At 35.0% G+C, this 13,873-nt stretch overlaps 1 protein-coding gene across 7 annotated transcripts in view; it reads left to right on the top strand.

Moving 5' to 3' along the window:
• LOC107760944 (putative acyl-activating enzyme 19) overlaps positions 1-7,737 on the top strand; it is a 28,987-nt gene extending 21,250 nt beyond the window's left edge. For 5 of the 7 annotated variants that reach the window (XM_075257387.1, XM_075257385.1, XM_075257383.1 and 2 more), the window contains exons 14-17: positions 3,271-3,330; positions 4,002-4,046; positions 5,882-5,991; positions 6,078-7,737. In XM_075257387.1, coding sequence (XP_075113488.1) covers positions 3,271-3,330; positions 4,002-4,046; positions 5,882-5,991; positions 6,078-6,300 — 438 coding nt within the window. In that variant the 3' untranslated portion in view covers positions 6,301-7,737. Of the gene's footprint in view, positions 1-3,270; positions 3,331-4,001; positions 4,047-5,881; positions 5,992-6,077 lie in introns of those variants that run through there. The other 2 variants (XM_075257386.1, XR_012711726.1) reach the window with 2 other exon arrangements.
• The last annotated feature ends 6,136 nt before the right edge of the window (positions 7,738-13,873 follow it).

The following is a 13,873-nucleotide window of genomic DNA, read 5'->3' as shown; positions in this document are numbered from 1 at the left end:
GTAACTTTGAGGAACAAGAAGTTTTGACCTGTCTGAAGATGTGTGCAAGTGACAAGGCCCCAGGTCCGGATGGATACACAATGAGTTTTTTTCAAAAAGTGTTGGGACATTTTGAAGGAAGACATCATGGCGGCCTTCAACAACTTCCATTCTCAGGAGATGTTTGAGAAAAGCTTCAATGCAACATATATAGCTTTGATTCCAAAGAAGACAGGTGCGAAAGAATTGAGAGATTTCAGACCGATCAGTCTGATAGGGAGCTTCTACAAATTGCTCTCAAAAGTCTTAACCGAAAGACTTAAGAGGGTGGTAGGGAAAATTGTCGATGCTCAACAAATGGCTTTCATCAAAGGAAGACAAATAATAGATGCAGTGTTGATTGCCAACGAAGCTGTGGATTGAAGAATAAAAAAGAAAGAACCTGGAATCTTATGCAAATTAGATATTGAGAAGACCTATGATCATGTAAATTGGAGCTTCCTACTCAGAATGTTAGAACTAATGGGTTTTGGGCAGAAATGGAATAGGTGGATGAAATTTTGCATATCTACTGTAAAATTCTCCATTCTCATAAATGGATCTCCTAAAGGTTTTTTCCATTCACACAGAGGTCTAAGACAAGGTGATCCTTTATCTCCCTTTCTATTCATTATAGCCATGGAAGGATTGAACAACATGATCAAAACGGCTAAAGTCAGTGGATGGGTTAAAGGTTTTGAGGTAAACAGGAGTGGGGCAAACAATCTAGAGATCACACATCTCCAATATGCTGATGATACTCTAGTCTTCTGTGATGCCGAAAAGGACCAACTTAGATTCCTAAGAATCATTTTGGTCTTATTTGAGGGAGTCTCAGGATTACACATCAACGGGAGAAAGAGTAATATTTTTCCCATTAATGAAGTTAACAACATGGAGCAACTGACACAGATATTGGGAGGAGAAGTTGGGTCCCTACCAACTGTTTACCTTGGGATGCCTCTTGGTGGAAGATCCAAATCAAAAGAAATCTGGAATTCAGTCATAGAAAAGTGTGAGAAGAACCTGTCAAGATGGAAATCACAATACCTATCATTGGGGGGCAAGCTAGTTCTAATCAACTCAGTATTAGACTCACTTCCAACTTATATGATGTCTTTGTTCCCAATTCCAGCAGGCATTTTACCGAGATTGGACAAACTCCGAAGATCATTCCTTTGGCAAGGTAATAAGGAGAAAAAGGTCTTCCATTTAGTTAAATGGAAGACACTCACAATGGATAAAAAACAATGTGGTTTAGGAATAAGGAATTTGAAGAATCATAGCAAGGCTCTTAGAATGAAATGGTTATGGAAGTACTCTCAAGAACCCCAATCTTTATGGGGCAAAGTGATCAAAACAAAGTATGGTGAGGAAAATAACTGAGTGTCAAAAAAAGTCAGAACATCATATGGAGTAAGTGTGTGGAAATCCATCAGAGAACTTTGGCCTATAATGAAGAATCACTCCTCCATAAGAGTGAACAACGGAAGGAACACATCATTCTGGAATGATAACTGGTTAGGAAACGGAAGCTTAAAGGAAAGATACCCCGATATGTTTGGTTTAGCACAAAACCAGCATAAGACAGTAGCTGATATGAGGAGTCATCAAGGATGGGAAATCGCTCTAAGAAGACAGTTGAATGACGGGGAGATAACAAGATTAGCTGACCTTTACAAAGAGCTGGAAACATTTAAAGGATTACAGGAATGTTTTGATTCACTTTGGTGGAAGAGGCACAACAGAGGGGTTTACCGGGTGAAGGATGCATATAAGATTTTGAATCATAATAATCAACAGGTGGACCCATTGCCTTGGAAACATATATGGAAAACAAAGATTCCATACAAGGTAGCTTGCTTCACTTGGCTACTAGCAAAGGAGGCGGTATTAACCCAGGATAATCTCATAAAAAAGGGAATTTCTCTGTGCTCAAGATGTTTTTTGTGTGGGGAAAATGCTGAAACTGTCACACATTTGTTTCTACATTGCAAGATTACAGACCAACTATGGAAAATCTTTATTAGTCTTAGGGGTATTTCATGGTCAATGCCATACAGGCTTAAAGATGTCCTTTATAGCTGGGAAGAAGCTGGAGCTGAAGCAACTAGTAGAGATAGATGGAGGACTGTCCCGGCTTGTATCTGGTGGACAGTTTGGAGGGAAAGGAACGCGAGATGTTTTGAAGATAGAAGCAATCCAGTGCAGAAGATCAAACTCAATTGTATTCTTCTTTTTTGTTTTTGGTGCAAACAGATTTACATAGAAGATACATTGACAATCATAGACATACAAGGATCTTGCTAGGTCTCAAATTAGAACATCTACTAATCCTCTTTATGTAAATTTGGTTTTCAGTGCAACCTATGTACTGATGTTTTTAATATATACAATAGTTACCAATTCAAAAAAAACAAAAAAAAAACGGAGCATATTTGTGTATTTTCTGTTAGATTACAGAATTCTGCATAATAATGTGGCTTTCACGAAATCTTCTGTACCTTGTAGATTAACCTAAAGAAAACTCTCTTTTGTAGTATGAATTTATGCTAGTATTCAATTTTAAGTTTTCCTTGGCAAAAAATTGTAGAAACACTTTGTGAACTCTTTTAGCTTCTTGGAGCCATCCATTTATTTGTTCTGTATCAAAGCTTAAGTCTGATGTTATTATCGCATTAGGAGGATAAGTTTTAGCTAGCTCAATATTATGTTTCCTACTGCTCAGTTCAAGTCTGCACCAATTCTCAAGCACCTCTTTCAGATCATCTGCTTCTCACCTACGGGAATGAACTTGATGTATTATGTTTACTCATTTCATCTTATTGAAAGTCAAGTTCTGCCTTCCAATTTTATCCCATCAATCAATGGATATATTTTACTTCATCAAAATCCTTGTGATTCCTTACCTATGAAACCTTCCCCCCTTTCAAGGGTAATTATCCTGAAATTACCTTCCCCTCTTACACGATCTGTAAGCCAACCCTTTAGAGCTGAGATAAGACCATTTTCCCATTATCATGGTTGGGATGTGAGCATCTGTAAATAGGATGATGTGGCTGTAAGACAATTGGCGCAAAACAATTTACTGGAGCATGAATGCTTATTCCGCTTGATTGTATAAATTTGATCAATACAAAATGAAATAGGACATATGATCTTTAGTTGATGCATTTCCGTCTATTCCTGTGAGATGTACTTTTTTCAATTTTCATCATTTATTTATCTATTTATGTGTTGCTTGTGGAATAGGTGAGTACAGCTGGCCCAATATTTGCTGGGCCCTGCATATCTCGTGCACTAACTTCACAGGTGATTTTTTCTCCCTATAATATCTTCACAGTTATAAATCTGATACAACCACAGTAATATTATGTTAAGAGAACCATCCACAAGGAAACTTAGACACATGTTGGTCTATTCACTGTCTACACTTTTCATCTTGAGTATATACTAACCTTTCGGTAAGGGAAACAAGCATGAAAGTCGTGATGTGTGTAGAGTCTGAGGGGTCTTATGGTATCCCTTTCCTTTGTGAGGGTGAGGATGGAGCAATACTCTTAAAGACCAAATATCACATCTAAAAATTTCCTGCCCAGTGTTTTGCTTCGAATTAGTAGGATGCCTGCCATTAAGTGAAGGCCTTAGTTTAGGAACCGTAACTCAATTTCTCAATGTCTCTGCACACTTTTTTGACCCACTTCTATTTTTGACATTGATTTATCATTTCTTTCAGTTTTATGTCCACTTATGTCTTCAGTTGGTGAGAAGACCTCACTACTTCTCAATCACCATTGTCGTCACCCTGAAAGTTTCATCTTATGAATAAGATATTGGCCTATTTAGGCCTTTCACAAGTTTATTTCTACTATTTTAGTTTTCCTTTCTTTACATGTCGAAAGCCTTTCTTATTTTCAGTAAGTAGTATCTCAAAATCTAAATGTTCGTGAGTATGAATATTCTCTTTGTTTAAATCTCTACAGGTGCTTGTTTGTTCAAGAGATGGCAGTGTGTACTCCTTTGATTTGGTAAAGATCTTGAACTTCAGTTGTTCTTGTGCAGCTTATGATTATGGCATATAAAGAGCATGCTATGCTGATGGTTTTTTTCTCTCTTGAAGACCAAATTTTGGCATTGTTGTCCGAACAAGTTTACACCAACACCTAAATCGCATCTAATTGACACTGGTGTGACAAGGATTTTGAAGGCTCTGAGCTACATAGCTTACCCCAATAGATCTCTCTATTTTGCTGTTAAAATTTACAATGTTTAAACCTACAAGATAATGAATCTATATATTTTTTAATAACGGCGGTGTCCGGGCCAGCTTGTGCGCACTTCGACTATTCCACCGACACTAGGTGCCTCCCACCAGTACAAGTATTGGGTAACTCTGCCCACCAAGACTTAGGTAAATGAGAAAAAATCACCTAATCTTTTTTGTTTCCGCTAGGATTTGAACATGAGACCTTATGGCTCTCCTCCCACTTCATTGACCACTAGGCCACACCCTTGGATGCACAAATCTATTTTATTTTTCAAAATCTAGTGATAGTTTCTAGCCATTAATTCCTAGTTCAACACACCCCATCAAGTTGATATTGACATTTATCATGTCCATCTTGCTGAATAAGATTCTCTTAGTTAGGCCGAAACTGCGCCTTTGTGAGAATATCTGCTTTTTGTTGTGATGTTGGAACAAACGACATACAAACAATATGCAAATTCAACTCTCTTTTATTAAATTCTGCCAGTCTCGATATGCTTAACAATGTCATGTTGAACCACAATGTGTGTGATAGTAATGGTCTTATTGTCATAATACAACTTCATAGGTAATCTCCAAAAGTATATTTAGTTATTCCGAGACTCTTTTGGGCCATATCATGTAACAACCCCCGTCAACCATCGATTCTGGTGTATCCAGATTTTAATGTAATGGGTGCTCGACTGTTTTTAATTTTGGTAAACACATAATATAAGTATAGCTGATACTTGATATTTGTCCAAGCCTTGATGAATAAAGTTACCTGATACCCTATTGCTGATGGGAGGTAATACATATCCCATGAAATTAGTCAGGTGCGTGCACAAGAAAAAACAATTTTTTTTAGAAAGCGAAAAGGTAACAAGAATAAAAGGAAATAAGGAAAAGCGCAAAAGAGAAAAGAGCAAGTAATTCACATGTTAAATCGTGTCCATCTCATTTAAAGGCTTATGCTTTTAAATTTAACATTTCTTAATCCGTGAACCTAAGTAATTCACATGTTTTGTTTGTTTGATGTATTGTCAAATTAAATAAGGATATAGGGAAATAGAGCAGAAGAACAAAAGAAGACGTAAAGTTAGTTCTCGGAGTAAAGAGAAAATGAATGGCGACAAATTAAGGCAAAATTATTAGCTTCCTGCTTGTTCTTAATTCTGATAGGTTAACTCATGGAAGCAGTTGAGCCACAGACATCATCCCCGTTATTTTTGGCATTCAAAGAGCTCGTGGAAATTAAGAGGCCTCATTTTCTTGTTTGCTCTTGATGCTGAAGAAAAGTCTATAAGTTAATTACGGTTAAGTATAAATATAAATTAATAATAATAGTAAAAATAATGTAGAAAATGAGTCTAAGGTGAGCTTAAATGGAGTGTAGTCCGTGAGGATTCATATAACCGACCCCAACTAGATTAAGATTGAGACATAGTTGTCTCTGAATATCGCTGTTTCTCTATCTTCCTTTTATGGGTTGGTAATGCATATCTTTCAAGTTGTTCCATCCGGAAGATGAGCTAAACTATTGTTAGAGATGTTAGGCTGACATCTCTGCATGAAATCTTTGATCATGCTAATGGGTATGGTTTCATGTTTTATTAGGAAAATGGTGATTTATTCTGGAAGCATGATATTGGACATCCAATCACTTCATCTGCCTATGTGGATGAGCACTTGCTATTGGCATGCATTGATTCTTCTCTGTCTCAAAGGTGATTTTCTGTAGTTTGATCATGCAATGAATTATTCTAAGAGAAGTCAGTAAGAAATTCAACTCATGTGTATATGTCATTGCCAGGTTAGTCTGTGTTTGCTCCAGTTCTGGAAGTGTACATGTTGTTCAAGTCAGCTTGAATTCCGACGGAGCAAATCAACCATGTGATATGGTGCAGGAATTTGCTAGGTATGAACTTGGAGGAGACATCTTCTCCTCTCCTGTGATGATTGGTGGGGAAATATTTGTTGGTTGCAGGGATGATTACGTGCACTGCATTAGAGTCTTGGATGACATACCAATATAAGCCTATTACATTATATCTTTCACATGCTCTATCTGTGGGAGTATAATCCTCATTATCGGAGCATCAAATATTTGCGAAGAAGTTTGCTGCGAATTATCTGAGTGGTGGATGATGGAAGAGTCAAGGTCATGAGGAAATCGAGCTACTGGCATTGAGGAGAGCTCAAATCCCCCCCCCCCTAAAAAAAACGACACACACAAAAAAAGGCTCAATGCCTCCCTTAGAAAAGGCCTGGCCTATCGGGGTAGGGGTAAGGTCTGCGTACACATTACCCTCCCCAGACCCCATTTTTGTGGGATTTTACTTGATAGTTGTTGTTGTTGTTGTTGTTGTCTCCCTTAGAAAATGAATGGAGTTTCCCTTTTATCACCAATAAAATTGAACCGAGGGAGATACTCGGTGCAATACTGGGCGAGGTTGTTTTGGAAGGACTACATATGAATCAAGTTGCTTTCAACTAATGTGCTCAACATTCAAGCTTCACGATGACAAAAAAGTGCCACTTAATGATTGCTGCTTAAGCCCTGAATAATCAATCAAGTGTGTTTACTGCTAATGTGCTCACCGCCCGGCTTCACAATGACAAAAAAGGGCTCTACTTAAAGCCAGATGCTTGCCACTTTCTTGAGACATTCTGCTTGTCTAGAAACCAGTATTTCGATTCTTGTTGAAGAGCCTCAAAAACTAGCTTATGAGGTACTGATTGTCCAAGATCATAAAAGGAGATAACAGAATGTGGAATGTATTAGTAATACATTATCCTCCACCCCGCACATGCTTGGCCGGACATCTGGAGCGTAAACAATATAACATGGTGGCACCCAACAGTGGGTAACAACAATTGCGTTCAGTCCCAAACAAGTTGAGATGTGGCTTGTTACCATACTAAGAAGATGGATCTTGGATCTAACTCAATCTCGAAAGCTAAAAGCTAGCTCATGAGGTGAGGATTGTCGAAGACATATACGGAGATAATTCATTCTCTTGACGAATATAGGACATACCAACACTTACAATTCGTGCTCAGCATTTCCTGCTTGACATGATTTATACATCAATGCTTCTTGATAGCCCTTGGCATCATGTATCCCATAGAATGGAGCATGTGCGCAACCACATTGATACAGTAGACTCAAAGCTGAGAGACATGGAAGTCATTGCCTTATTTTTTCATCTCATTTCTTGGTTGTATAACTATCCTCTGCTTGCTTGATGGCGAGCAGTTTTATGAAGGGTGAGGGTATTTTGCAAGGACAGAATCAAACAAGTTATGAGCTGCGAATTAAGCTGTTGAGTGAATCAGATTACATGCAGGGGTTATAGCTTTAATGCATTCTTGTTAGAGAAATAATTGACAACATAAAAGCAGGCAACTGCATTCTCTTGGTATTTTAGTTTTCTTCTGGAAAATTAAATTTATCCATTGTTTGTTTTTGTAATACATGCTTGGTTTTCGACTTTTCGTTCTACTTATTGCTGCTTGTTCAGACATACCTTCTTTTCTCTTCAATTCCTTTTCTGTCTGAGTTTTGTGATGCTAATTCTGAAAGTAACCTTTTGTTTACAAGATTAGGCTTCTGACTAAGCTATCTTAATTCTGCACTCCATTTTAGCCAACAAACTGCTTGTCTGTGATTTTGGTTCAAATTTTGGCATGCATGTACAGCTAGTCTTTTTGGAATCACGGGTGATCTTGATTCAATTTGGTTGTATTGGAGGATTTGACTTATATCAATTGATAGTGTAATGAAAATTTTACACTGCCGTGTAATTTAATTTGCTATAGCAAATTACTTAGTCTTATTTTCTTAAGTTACGAGTTCCACCTGTTCTGGACGGTTACTTGCAATCAACAATATTATATAAGCCTGCAAGCTGCTATAGCAATGTTGCTCTAATTAATTACCCTGTTATTGAATTTGCACTGATTCCCTATACTTGGTAAAAGTTTGCATGTATCATATGTACACACCAAATCATATTAACTTAATATTGTTAAGTGATTTAAAAAGTGAAAATATGCAATAATTAATCATGGTTTTGTGAATGAAATGTATTTGCAAGCACATGTCATGTATTTATTGATTCGATGATGTAAGATGAGGGCATCGATTCTTTTTGCTATGAGTTAATTTCCTAACACTCTATATACCAAAAGATAGTCGCATTTCCTTTTTCACTTAGCTCTTATATGTTTCCATCTGTATCGAAAAGGTCATAGAGTTTACTAATTGCCTTATGCTACCAATTATGATCATAAACTGGACTTCAACAAATTTGAGATTGAAATGTATGCAGTTGATTGATATGTATCGTTTTCTAGACATGCTTTATGACTAACACAAGCAAAATCTGCAAAGGCGGTATTTGAGAGAAGCTGAGAGTTTATTCACACGATATTTTTACACCAAATCAATACATGAATGACATATGCTTGTACATAAAACTTTAGCTATTTAACTATGAGAATTAATGTATATTTTCAACTTATTTTATCATTGAACTATCCTAATTATTTAGTATGGTTTGGTGTAAGGTGCAAGGCCTGAAATTTACAAAGTTGGAAGTTTTTATATTGAGTAAAACAGAATCTGTTGCCGTTAATTAGGTGCAGCTGCTTGCAGAGTAGGTTAAAATCTGGCCCCTCTGACCCAACTGGCTAAACAAAAGCAAGCGAATACATATATTCTTTGTTTCCATCTTGCTGCCAAAATCATCATGCATGTATAAAATATATAAGAAAACAAAAGCAAGTAACCACAATTTTAAGACATAATAGAGGTCCCTTTATTTTTTATTTCCTCAATAATTTTTTCTCATAATTACTACTCATTCGATAGCACTAAACTTTATTATCTTATTTACGTTAATAATTATTTTTGCGGGATTCACTAACTTCCTCAACTTGTGAGAGCCGACTCCTCAAGATTTGCAAATTGCAAAAAGCTCCCTAAGTTGAGTTGTGGTAGCTTATTCAGACAAACTTATGAAACTCTGGGTGAAATTCAAAAATAGCCAAATTTATAAGTGGTAATTAAAAAATAGCTACAGTTTCAAAAGTAATCAAAATTTAGCCACTTTTCATGTAAAGATAAATCTGAACGAAAACACTGATCAAAATCCGAAAAATATTCCAGCATAATATAGTGAAGTTCGAATTTTTTACACGCGAACTTCCAGCATAATAGACTGGAGTTCCAGTATAATATACTGGAAATTCATACACAAGTGCTTCAATTTCCAATATATTATGTTGAAACTTTCCGTGTGCTGGAGTTCCAGTATAATATGTTGGCAATTCATACACATGTGCATTAATCTCCAGTATATTATGGTGTAACTTTTCGTATGGTAGCAAAATAGTGGCTATTTTTAATGACTTTGCAGACGCTGTTATTTTTCAATTACCGGTCCGAAAACTAGCTAGCCCGTACTATTTTCACAATTTAAAAATGCTCATTTTTCAACTTCGTATTGATACCCCTCCTCGAACTTTACATCAGAGGCAGATCTAGCCTTGTGATATCGGATTCAGTTGAACCCTTAACTTTTGACGTGAGCATAAGTTGATGTGTAAAAAATTATTATAATTGCAAAAAATAATATATATGAACCCATAATTTTAAAATACAATGAGTTCATTGATAAGAACCTTAAAGGCCGAAACCATAAATTTTTGGATACTTTTCATTATGACAAATAATGAAAAGGAAAAGGATCGGAGTATATATGTTCTTCTAATTTGATGCATGGTTTTTCCAATTATTTGAATGCTTCAGTATTAATCCATTCCCCACTCAAAGAAAAAAGAATTCTTGATCTTTCCACCACCAAAATATTTAAAAGAAGATGCCAAAACTATATATATATTAAGTGTTGTATACGAAATTGCCAACTAGCTAGTCAAAGAATGCCACATAATATAACCTTTCTGGATTAACATGAGGGAGACTGGGTCCAAGACAACCACACAAAAGCCAATAGAAATAAGCCCTCAAAACAACCCAAGGCGGCTGCAGCCTGCAGATAGCAACTCTACAACGCCAGATTCTAAAACCTTTGGCCCCATTTAACTCCAGACAATTTCACATACAATTATCTAAGAAATAAATATATATAGAGAGATAATACTTGTCACAGGCTCTTGTCAAGTTTTGTAGCAGTTCAAATGCATTGGCCCTACTTGCGAAATATTTTCCATCCAGTGGTTTGATACTTTGTATGAAATGTTTTACAATGTGTCACACACTACTAAATAAAGTGAGACGACACTCTAAATTAAAGTATCTTGGTGAAGATTTTTTTTTTTTTTTTTAAAAAAAAATCATGTGATATTCGGAACTACTGGCACTTTATTCAAATTGGTGCCGCATAAGGTTCATTTCCCTGCCATAAATTTTTCTATTCTCAAAATCTGAATCTAAAATCTTTAATTAAGGTGGGAGGATCTTATTTATGTTACCACATTGTCCCTTGAGGGTCTTGATGAAGATTGAGATGGAGTGAGTTATAATTGCTAAAGTACTAAAGTTTCTTTGTTTAATTATAAGTATACCTTTACACAACTAGCAATAGTTGTATGATACATATGGCAAATTTATCCGTTTGTATATATAGTGAATCAAATAAGGGACTCGTGAACTCACACCTATCAAAATAAATTTCCTTTAGCAGAAGAAACACAAAAAAAGAAAAACTATAATAGAAGAAAAGAAATACTCCTTGTTATTTAATTTATTAATTCCCCTAAAGTTAATATATCTTGTTAAATTTTTTATTGTAGACCGGTAAGAGATAATCAATCATTGGACTTCTGCACTTTGGTTATGCTCCTATATTATATATAGATATCCTATTTTTATTTATAAAAAGAGATGATAGGTATCCTATTCTTTGCATTATGTAGGAGCCATGCATGGACGCAGTTGTTCAGGTTGGTATAACCACTTTAGAAGCTAATTTTATTAAAGCGATAACATAAAATTATCTGGCATATTTCTTTCCATAGTGCTTTAAACAATTTCAAAGGGGAAAAAGGTTCCTTCTCAAATAAGTAAACAATTATAACAAAATATTAATTTTTATACTAAAAACGGAAAACATGTTTGAGACCCCATATATCACTAACATTCAACATTTTTCGAAACTTCAATTGGACAATTTTACACTATAGTACTTGAATATTTTTATGCTACTGGTTCCTATGACTTTATTATATGTTTTTATGGAAAAATATCAAAATTATATGATTATTTGTAAAATTTATCGTAACTGAATTCTATAGTGCGTCAATATTGTATCAGCATGATGTAGTAAATTAGTCACAACTTAGCATTGTGAGCACCCCAAATCGTATATCATTTGAACTATTGGAAACTACACCATGAGGACTATAAATTTTCTCTTAAAAATGACCAAATTCCTTCTATATAAAGAGGTTTACCTTCTTAAAACGGGTGAAATTCAAAAATAGCCAGATTTACAAATGATCATTCAAAAATAGCCACAGTTTCAAAAGTAATTGAAATTTAGTCACCTTCATGTAAAGATAAATTAATCTGAACAAAAACATTGTTCAAAATCCAGAAAAATACTCTAATATAATATACTGGAACTCCAGTATAATATACTGGTACACCGATCTCCAGTATATTATGCTGGAACTTTCCGTGTTGCAGCAAAATAGTTGTTATTTTTCAATGACTTTGCAAACGCTGACTATTTTTAAATGACCAGTCCGAAAACTGGCTAGCCCGTACTATTTTTACTCCTAAAATTGAATTACGTCTCACACAGCCCAACCTCGGGTCAGGGACTTAGGGTCGATCCTTATGTTGGTATTCACTAGCCATATTGGGCACCAATAAATTACAATTACTCATCTATAAAGGAATAAAAGCTTGGAACTTCAAATTTAATTAAAAGAGGGGTCAATATATATTGTTAAATTAATATAATAACTCGAAAGAGGGATTCTTCTAGATCATTTTCACTTTATCAGTGGTCCTAACTATTTGTTCAAAGCTTAAGATCCAAGTTTAGCCTCCTTTTGTTCTTCTATTCATATTTGTACTAACTCTTTGCAATTCTGACCTTATAAAACTCTGTCTTATTTTAGAATTCTGACCTTTCTTTGTCCTAAAATGACAACTGTCACTAAAAGGATTGAATTTCCTCTCTTTCTTTTTTCCCCCATTACAGAAGAAAGGAAAGAAAAAAAATTCTTAATTTTGAATAAAGTTCAACAAGTTTAAGCTAATGTTTTGTTAATAATTGACAAAAAAACATTTTCTGGCATATGAAATCCAGTGGCAGTTAGTTGCATGGAGTTGATTGCCTGGACACGTGGACAGACTGTTATCGTACGCATCATGAACTTAATCAGACTTCATTATTTCAATTTCTAATAATCTATATATAAGTAGCTTTTTTTTAATTAAGAAAAGATAAGTTCACCAATATTGACAATTAACTAGTTGCATTAATATTAGGCTTTTAAGACCTAACCCACATGCTATGTCCAGGGGCAATCCCGTCAGCTTAAAATACAGCAAGGTATAGAACCTGCTTTTCCTCTATTCTGGTTTTTTCATATGCAGTTTAAAAAAGAAAAGAAGAAAAGAACTCTCTTCTCTCACACACATACACAAGGTCAAGCTAGTGTGCCGGTTACGTATTTGGCATAATTCAAACCATATATTTATCTTTAGAAATTCATTAAATATATATATATATATATATATATATATTATTTATTTAGAATTCGATAATTTTGAAATAACTAAACAATAACTTTTAGATTTTTGTTCAAATATAAGTGCTATTCTTATGTTGCTAAGGCTATGAGTTTGTGAACAGGGCGGATGTAGTGTGTTACCAATGGATTCAATTGAATTCATAACTTTTGACGCAGAGTAACAATTTTTATATATAAAAATGAAAATTATAAAATAGTAAATATAAACCCATAACTTTAAAAATATAATGAATTCAATGCTAAAACCCTTACAAGTTGAACTCATAGAATTTATATTCTGGCATCCCTTCTAACGTCCACGCATCCAATCGATTATAGTGATGTGTGACGTATTATACACTTGCAAAGGTATCCTAACTGATTGATATTATTTAGCCTTTTTTTAGAAATCAGAAATATATGCATTTCAATATCTTGCTGGATAATTAGCAACTAACGACTATGGAAACGTTATGATAAGTAAATCATGACTCAAAAACCAAAATCCATTCTCCTTTAATTTTTCACCCAGTGTTTGCTATCTGTTGTCCGATAAAATTTAAATTCGCGACGAAAAGTTTTATATTAAGATAAAGTGTTCCCTAAAAATCGTGATTCCATACCTAAAGCTCGAACCCGTAATTTCTAATTAATGATAGATAAATACTTACCACTCTACTACAACCTTTATTGGTCATTGGTCCATTCTCCTAAAATGCTTTTATATATTTCCATGGATACCCTCCAACTAAGCCTTCTCCATAATATTAAAATAATTTATCCCAAACCACTACCCCCCTCTCTCTCTCTCAGCACATATAAAAACACACACTATAT

Source organism: Nicotiana tabacum, chromosome 7 (assembly GCF_000715075.1).
Source record: "Nicotiana tabacum cultivar K326 chromosome 7, ASM71507v2, whole genome shotgun sequence".
NCBI lineage: Eukaryota > Viridiplantae > Streptophyta > Magnoliopsida > Solanales > Solanaceae > Nicotiana > Nicotiana tabacum.
The sequence above is the reverse complement of the archived record's forward strand: the minus strand, read 5'-3'. Positions and strand labels throughout refer to the sequence as shown.